Source organism: Dacryopinax primogenitus (genome assembly GCF_000292625.1).
Source record: "Dacryopinax primogenitus strain DJM-731 SS1 chromosome Unknown DACRYscaffold_18, whole genome shotgun sequence".
Lineage (NCBI taxonomy): Eukaryota > Fungi > Basidiomycota > Dacrymycetes > Dacrymycetales > Dacrymycetaceae > Dacryopinax > Dacryopinax primogenitus.
The window spans coordinates 340170-348887 of record NW_024467215.1 but is presented as its reverse complement, the minus strand read 5'-3'; the positions used below and the strand labels follow the sequence as shown (position 1 = coordinate 348887).

Below are 8718 nucleotides of genomic sequence, written 5' to 3'. Positions count from 1 at the left end.
TGACAATTGGGGCGATGTTTTTCTCCCCAAATACAAGGCTGGATTCTCCTTTTGTCACACCATTCAGACCTGGCGAGTGATCGCACAAACCATGGCCCGTGCCCCGGTCCGTGCCCCGGTCCGTGCACCCACAAGTCCCTTATATACCCCACGCCGCGCATCCCAACAACCTCATACTTACCTTGTGGGAACGTACCCGCTTCCAGACCGGGACGTTACCAGTCTCTGGTCGACATTGCACGGCGCCCCACGGTTACCTATCGAGCGGATTCTGGTTGTTCTCTCATTTGGGGAGAGCACTCGCGTAATATTTTCCTGCTTGTTTTTCCCACTCTGGGAGAAACGGGCCTCCATTTTTTGGGATTAGGAGGGGTTGTTTAGGGCCGGCTCTATTTCCCTTCTTCGTTTTCGCTTCTCTAGCCCTGGGTATTTGACTATGGGATGCAGCAGAGTAATAAGCAGGCAAGACAATCGGAGCCAGGTTTGAGGAACGTTTCACAGACCGCACTCTTGGGACATCACCTCGATAACATGATTGTAAATTGAACGGTTGCACAAAGCTCTAGTGCACAGCATACATTCAAGGTATAAGAGTATAAACTAAACAAAAAGAAGAAGTTGCAACCAGTGCCCGGTCCCAGCAGTACAAGATTGAAGTTCTAAGCGTTTCAAGAAATTAAACAAGCTCAACGTGTAACAGCCTGAGATGTGTCGAACCTCACCCGTGCCCCAGAAGGCGGCGCAGTGCTCGTACTGATCGTGCTGGCGGTGTTCGCATTCTCCCCCGGACTGGGAGAACTGCTCCCCGGACCCTCGGCGTCCATCTTTGTTCCAGAGTTAAACCCCGTCGTAAATGCCGGTGCGCTAACCGGCTGAGGCTGGGGGCTGAGGACGTCCACTCCGTTCGCATTTCCATTCCCATTCCCGTTCACGCTCCGGTTGACCGAGTCTGACCAACGAACGCTCCTTGCTGGACTTGAGCCTCTGCTTCCCCTCGTCGGGCTGGGCGAGCGCAGGCGATAAGGCACAGACGTGCCAGGTAGGGAAACAGTGGTGTTCGTGTTCGGAGTGGATGAATCAGGGAAATCAGACGTAGAAGTCGCGCTTGTCAATATTGGCCGTGGGGGATGATGTTGATGATGATGCACATGACCGCTCCTCTGATGCGCCTGCGCCGTGCTAGAAGAAATCGGCTCCCCAGCAGGCGCAGGCGGGGAGGCACTCTTGTTCTTCCTCCCCGCCAGAAGGGTACGGCGCGCCTCCCTCCTCTTCCCCGGTGCATGCGCAGCATGCACGATCGCCCGCTTCGCGTTGCGTATAAACCGACTATGATGGTGCGGATAATGACTCTCCCGGACAGGCGTATCGGGGGACGTAGGTTCAGGCTCATGCGCGGGCGGTCGGTGGTCGTTGGACGCCGGTTCGCGGAACTGGAGCTGCCGGCGAGCGGGGAGAGGATGCGCGAGTGCTGCTTCTGTCAGGCAGATATCGTCCAGCGGCTCCCCGGCGGGAAGGTCGGGTGACACTTCGGGATCACCTTCGTCCCTCCAGGCATCGTCCTCCTGTTCCTCGGGCGGGTCCTCTGAATCCTCCGTGTACTTCCCATCCCCAGTCACAGGCAAACCATGTCCAAGCTCATGTATCGTCCCACTCGGACCCGCCACAGCCTCCGGTTTGACTCCTGCGCCTGCGCCTGCCCCACCCCCTGGCCCAGTGCGCAACAAGCTCCCAACCTCACCCACCTCACCCACCTCACCCCCCTCACCGACCGAATCGACCGAACCGACTTCCAACCCACTCAGTCTCCTAATCGTCTGCTCCCCCCACCGGGCCTTGGTCGTACTCTGCCGCAAAGTGATCTTCCCTTCCCTCAAGAGCTCGGCGCGAATCTGCCGCGCCTTCTGCTCGAGCTTGACGACGTATTCCCTGCCTAGGGCTCGGGCTTCTTCTAGCGTCCGAGCGGTGAACGTCTGCCGGCCTTCGATAGCGGGTACGATTGATCGTCTGACGACTTCCACTTCGACCTAGATAGAGTACCGATGATCATCAGCATCGTGCTCGTCCCAGTAGCGCAAAAGAAAGCGAAAGTGAAAGTGAAAGAAGAAGAAAAAGACGCACATCAGCCCCATGCCCCGGATCGCGTTCCAGAACCATGTAGTTCCCCTGTTTCCACGTGCTCACCGCCGGTCTCTGGTCCTCCAGTGCCCCGCTCCCACTCCCCGCCGCACTCCCACTCGCAGGGGCGCCACTGCACGGGCTGCCTCCCCCTTCCCCCTCCCCGCGCATATCCAACCCCCCTCCAGCCGTATCCCGCTCCACGCCCACCTCCTCCGTCCCTCCCTCCCTATGCACCCCTTCCGGTCCTTTAGGCCTCTCGTTCTCCCTATCCATCGCTCCCACTTCCTCTTCCCCCTCCCCCAGCCCCTCCATCCTCACCCCAAGGCCTAACCCCAGCGCTCCCTTTTCCAAATCCACGTCACGGTTAATGACGACGTCTTCCGGCCTGTGAACTCTCCGGGCCTGGGTCGCCCACTCCGGCTCCCGATGGCCTGTTTCCCTAGAGGCCTGCCGACTCCAGCTCCGGGTATGCGCAGTCATGCTCAGCGAGTGAACGCGTTTGCTCAGGCTGAACGCAGGTACTGACAGCCCATGGGAGAGGACAGAGCAGAGTACTATAAAGCTCACAATAGGCTGTATCGACCCTGAGAGGAGCTGTTCCTGAGTATAAGGAGGTGTACCTAGAGCGCCTTTTGATGGGAGCTGGGTTGCCGCCAAGGTGGAGATGAAGATCGCGCCTACGCCCATAGGTCCAAAGTGTCCCGTAAAGAGCGCTTCCCGGAAAGTCTTTATATCCGGGATCCAGGTGTATATCGCTAGACAGATCGGGATCCTGCGGACGAGGATGACGAGGATGCCGAGGACGACGAGTCTCCATACGGAGAGGGTGAGGCGGGTGTCCGCGTACGAGGAAAAGGGGAGCCAAGCGCCGATGTAGATGAACGCGGCGACGTTGAAGAGCAAGTCCATGGCGTTGGAGAACATACTGTCCTCTGTCTGTTTCTGGAAGAATCCGTTCCAGCCAAAGCCCGTGCCGGCGAAGAATGCACAGAGGAGGTCGTCCGTCCCTAACAGGGTCGTGACGCCTATAGCGAGCAGAGCGAGGGAGACGTATTGCGCGAGGTAGGAAGTTCGGTCGATGAGGTCCTTCCGCTCGCAGAACTGCATCAGGTGGCGAAATCCCACTCCGAGCACGGTGCCCATCACGCACCCTAGCGTGACTTCGTACAGGATCGTCCAGTAGATCCATTCCCCCACAGCGGTGCGAGCGTTTGTCTCGAGGAAAAGGTACATGCCTAGGTAGAGAAAGGGGAATGCGAGGCCGTCGTTGACCGCACTCTCTGCGGCAAGCAGATGGCGCAAATGGGCTGGAACGTGCTTGTCTGCCCATTTCCCGCCTACGACGGCAGAGGCGAGGATGGGATCGGTCGGGGTGAGACAGGCAGCGATTATGAGAGAAGAGAGGAAGTCGAGGCCCGGTACGAGGCCGTATATGAGCCCGGCGCAGACGATCCAGCCCCAGGCCATGACGGGGAATAGGATGAGGAGGACGGAGCGGACGTGTCGCCATAGGTAAGCTTTGGGGAGTTCGACGCTGGTGGGTGCGGGTTAGGATGTGCGATGTGTGCGCTGTGCAGAGGGGGACGTACCCGATTGCGAACACTCCGATTGCGAGTACGACACGCATGACTTCGAGCGTGACAGTATTCGTGACTTCGATCCCCTGCTCATCCGTGCTTCCCGCCCATGACCTGGGGTCAAATATGCCCGCACAGTAAGGACCGACGATTATTCCAAACAAGGTTGCCCATACTGCTTCTGATATGTAGAGGCGTGCTTTGAGCCAGAGAGAGAACATGCCGAATATGACGACGAAACCTCCCAGGAGGGAGTAGGCGATATGGGCTACGGATACTTCGAATGGGTCGAATTTCATGGTGGTGGTGGTAAGAGGTGGGTGGGTGTTGTTGTTGTGTGATTAAAGTGTTATCGGATTACTATGGCCCGTGTTGATGACAAAGTGAGTGCTGTATCCACCAGCCCATACAAGATATGCAATAGTGCAATAGACAATGAATAATGAATGAGAGAGTGCTGATGCCTTTGATTACGAGACTAGAATACGGGCAAGGTAAGGTGCTGAGTGAGGCGGGTAAAAGTGACACAAACCACAAGGGTATAAATACCGCGGGTATGATTTATGTAGATTGGACAAGCGCTCATCCATCACCATCACCATCACCACTCTCCCCACATCCGCCCCTGCTCGGCAGGCCCCTTCACCCCTCTCCCTGAACATCCCCGAACTTTCCCTCTGGGCAGGAACGTGCTGCTCAGAGATGATCAAGATATCCCCTTGGGTTCCTCGGCGGGCTTGGCACACTCTACCCGTCACAGTCTTATAATCCCTTATCCTATCTACCATGAATCATTGCAATAACACGCCATTCCTCACTCTGAACGTCCAACGTAATTTAATCTGTACAATACTGACATCCCCATGTACACCATATGGTCACCAAGCGCCCAATCACAAACCCGCAGTGATGCCCCCAATATGACGTACGACACACGCTCTCTTGGCCCAGCCCTTCGGCAGTCAAGCTGTGGACCTAGCCTCCCTTTTCGATCGGACTCCAATTGAAAAGAATCATGCGCATGGTCTGTCGGAGTGCGACCGTGCCGGAGTCCCTTCCCTCCTGGACTGGACAACTCTAATATTGTTAACATGCACGACTAGACTGGACGCTCGAGTTTGTCCAGCTTGGACTCACAGCAGCCTCGCATAACATGTACGTACAACATGCTCCGTTATCCCCACACCTCGGAACCTCCACGCACGCACGCACGGCACGGCTCGCCATCCCGCCATCTCTCCCCTTCTCCATTCCACCCATAACATTACAGAATACCCCACCCCTGGCCTGCACCCGCCCACCGAAGAACCCACCAGCTAACTAAATATAATAAAGCGGCCTCGTGTTGGTCGTCCTTGTGTGCGCGGGGGAGTCAGCTGCAGAAGGCCCGGTCTTCTAGAACGTTACGCCGGTTGTTTGCCCCTGCGCTGCGCATGGCCGCGTGATGGGTGCTGGCAGACAGGCATCCGGCGGCAGACAGGCAGGAGGAAACGAGTTGAGCTGATTGCTGATGTGGAGAGGCGTATAGACCGAAGAAGGAAGGAGGAGAGAAGTCGACGATCATGAATGGATGATACGCCGGCCTCTATAATACCTGCGTATATTGCAGATCTCGGGCTCATGTTCCTCCGGCCCTGTCGATCTAGGGAACCTCGCGTCAGTGCGTTGTACGCGCCTCCTGGCCAGCAGGGCGAGCGCAGCTAGGAAGGGGGAGAGAATGGGAGGGAGGAGAATGGGGAATGGGGCCGGGGAAGAGGGTCGTCTGACCAGCTCATCATCCCCGGAAGACAAGCTCAGGTAGAGAAGGGCAGAAGGGCAGAAGCTTAAGGTGGGGGAAGGCTAGATGGACCGAGAGAGCGAAACGGAGGGCGGGCCGATCGCCTGTGGTTCGGCGGCAGGCGGAGGGCGTTGGGCTTGTGGTCGTGTGGTCGATCGATATTTCTGGAGGGTGATCGACTGATGTGGGGTGCACGCGTTTGTGCGGTCTTGCGTCCTGCTCTTCTGTCACAGTATCGCACTGATATTTTGAGTTATGAGGCAGGAGCCTATCGCAGGCGTCCGATACCAATAACGAATAACGTTATCGATAGTTGATAGTTGATAGTTGATAGTCTAACGCCCCCTGCCCGCCTGAGGTCTTATCCTGAGATGCAAGGGATGCACGAGGCTCGAGGCTGCTGTTTACCAGTCGCGTGCTTGCTGGAAAACATCTGCTCGCGATGAGGGGGAGTCGAAAACCGTCGGTGGGTGGTCGGAGTACTTCCTCGCCCACTAGTACTAGCCCCTGCCCCCCCTCCCCAGTCAGACTCGAGGATGTGTTACTTGTTCATGATATCTGAGAGTGACGATGGGGCGTCGATCGCCTATGACGTCATGGGTTGCATGTCGTCACCCCTCTCTCGCACTCTCCTCCCTCGCACCTTTCAGCTCAGTTTCTATCTCGTGCTGCAGACTGTCCACTGCCTGAGATGACCCGATCTTTGTTTCTGTGGTTGCCCTGTCTCACCCGCTGTTAATGAACACTTCCCGTATGAAGATTAGATTAAGTAACTCATCCGCACATACTTCCCTCATAAGTATCCCCTACTCACCCCTCCCTCCTCTCCCCCGTTCTCTCAGTAACGATGGCCTCCTCCTACTTCCCCTCCTGGCTACATGCCCCCTCTCTCAACTCCTTCTCAACTCTCTGGAACACCCCTACAACACTAGGTCACGCTCTTGTCGCTTCCCTAAGCCTATCAGGCATCTTCTTCCTAGCACAAGACCTCAATTCCTACCTCAGCCGTACGCCCATCTCACCATCAACGCTTTCGTTATCTGACACTCCCAGTCCCACTGGAAATAAGAGGCACCCTCTCCCGCCAACCGCATATCTACTTCCTCTCACTCCTCGTACGCATCTACCGTTCCATCCTAAACATGGACGGTACCTCCCCTCTCCCTCTGTGCCGCTGGGCCGCAAGGGCAGCAGTGAAGGACCCGTTATTTGGGCGGACGTTCTTGGCCGATCTGGGGGAGAGGAGGAAGCCCAGACCGGGGATGGTATGTCGCGGAGTGCCGCACAGGCAAGTACCGCAGGTGTTGGATACCGACCTGGAAGAGGTGTGTCCCTGTCCTATCCCACATCCCACATCCCACATCCCACATTATCCCCTCGCCCACACTTGACAGAACCTCAAATTCTCCTTCCGCAAATTCGCGACCGCACACGACCTCACCTGCTGCCCATCCCTCATAGAGCCCAACGCGCTCGCCCTCTTCCTCCCCCCCACCCCTCCCTCCTCCTCCTCGTCCGGGCGAATCCACCCCGAGTCCCTCATCCCCAGAACGCGGAAAGCCTCTAGTTGGGAATTCGTACACCTACACGGTGGAGAGGGCAGCTTACACTTGATCCTTTCTCCGCTCGACGCTGCTCTCGCTATTGAGAAAGGCTGGGCTTGCCGGTTCCCGCTCGCGGGGGGACCGGGGGAGTGGGGCAGCGCTAGGGGGAGAGTGCTCCTTTATGCGCCGAGGGACGAGGGGGAGGTAAGGGTTGTCATGGGGTTGGTGCATGCTGGGTGGGAGTATTTGACCCAGGTGCCGATGCCGAAATGAGCCGGATGCGTAAGAGGAGGGGGAGCGCGGAGTGTGGTGCACCCAGCATATGCATGCTGCAGGTGTGAGAGGGTGAGTGGGATCGGACGCGCCCTATTCTGTATCGCTTGACAGGATCGTACTTTCTTCCCCACGTCCTACCAGCAGGGCGTAGCACCGGCCATGTGCGAGAGACTGACGTTCTGGAGATCAGCCTGAGATTGAGATCTGGCACCCCGGCACCAAAGCCCAGGAAAGTACACAGTGTGCGATTTCTCATTCTCTTCTGCTGAGCTCGTGTTTCTCCCCGGAGACCGGGCGCTGATGCCACTTCTGTAGGGGGGGGTTATGAACCCCAGGACGTACAGTACAGTATGTTGTTCATTTGGGCCTGGGGTAACCTGTGCACCTGGTTAATATCCGATGGATGTAACTGAGGCCCCGAGTGCTGGACTTGGTTCGGATTGCACATCGCACATTACTCAGACTAATCTGGTACCTCCCACTAGTGCCTACAAGAGAATTCAAAAGCCCTCAAACTCAAAAGAAAGGCCGGCTGAGGCGACTTGTGGGATGCTTCTCGAACCTGGTCCTGATTTTCTTGCCCCTTGCTACTCTGGTGCATCCCAGAGTTCACATAGAAGAGACTTACCCATGGCTAAAAGCCACCACGGTTAAAGTTAAACACGCCTGCGCTCGCCCAGCTCGACGAGGGGAAGCAGAGGCTCAAGTCCAGCAAGGAGCGTTCGTTGGTCAGACTCGGTCAACCGGAGCGTGAACGGGAATGGGAATGGAAATGCGAACGGAGTGGACGTCCTCAGCCCCCAGCCTCAGCCGGTTAGCGCACCGGCATTTACGACGGGGTTTAACTCTGGAACAAAGATGGACGCCGAGGGTCCGGGGAGCAGTTCTCCCAGTCCGGGGGAGAATGCGAACACCGCCAGCACGATCAGTACGAGCACTGCGCCGCCTTCTGGGGCACGGGTGAGGTTCGACACATCTCAGGCTGTTACACGTTGAGCTTGTTTAATTTCTTGAAACGCTTAGAACTTCAATCTTGTACTGCTGGGACCGGGCACTGGTTGCAACTTCTTCTTTTTGTTTAGTTTATACTCTTATACCTTGAATGTATGCTGTGCACTAGAGCTTTGTGCAACCGTTCAATTTACAATCATGTTATCGAGGTGATGTCCCAAGAGTGCGGTCTGTGAAACGTTCCTCAAACCTGGCTCCGATTGTCTTGCCTGCTTATTACTCTGCTGCATCCCATAGTCAAATACCCAGGGCTAGAGAAGCGAAAACGAAGAAGGGAAATAGAGCCGGCCCTAAACAACCCCTCCTAATCCCAAAAAATGGAGGCCCGTTTCTCCCAGAGTGGGAAAAACAAGCAGGAAAATATTACGCGAGTGCTCTCCCCAAATGAGAGAACACCAGAATCCGCTCGATAGGT

General features: G+C 56.5%; 3 protein-coding genes across 3 annotated transcripts; 1 reads left to right on the top strand and 2 right to left on the bottom strand.

Annotated features, from left to right (window-relative positions):
• Positions 1-577: 577 nt before the first annotated feature.
• On the bottom strand, positions 578-3999 carry DACRYDRAFT_70529 (uncharacterized protein). The gene is made up of 3 exons (XM_040775922.1): positions 3708-3999; positions 2119-3652; positions 578-2024 (listed from the first exon to the last, which is right to left on the bottom strand). The coding sequence occupies exons 1-3, from the start codon at positions 3992-3994 to the stop codon at positions 687-689; spliced, it is 3159 nt and encodes a 1052-aa protein (XP_040625581.1). The 5' UTR covers positions 3995-3999; the 3' UTR covers positions 578-686.
• A 1026-nt stretch (positions 4000-5025) lies between these two features.
• On the bottom strand, positions 5026-5528 carry DACRYDRAFT_24274 (uncharacterized protein). The gene has a single exon (XM_040773619.1). It carries the CDS (start codon positions 5257-5259, stop codon positions 5068-5070), a length of 192 nt encoding a protein of 63 aa, XP_040625580.1. The 5' UTR covers positions 5260-5528; the 3' UTR covers positions 5026-5067.
• Positions 5529-6319: 791 nt separating this feature from the next.
• Positions 6320-8288, top strand: DACRYDRAFT_110586 (uncharacterized protein; the record flags this gene model as incomplete). Its single annotated transcript, XM_040769083.1, has 4 exons — positions 6320-6479; positions 6526-6797; positions 6867-7237; positions 8009-8288. 4 exons carry the CDS (start codon positions 6320-6322, stop codon positions 8286-8288), a joined length of 1083 nt encoding a protein of 360 aa, XP_040625579.1.
• Positions 8289-8718: the final 430 nt, after the last annotated feature.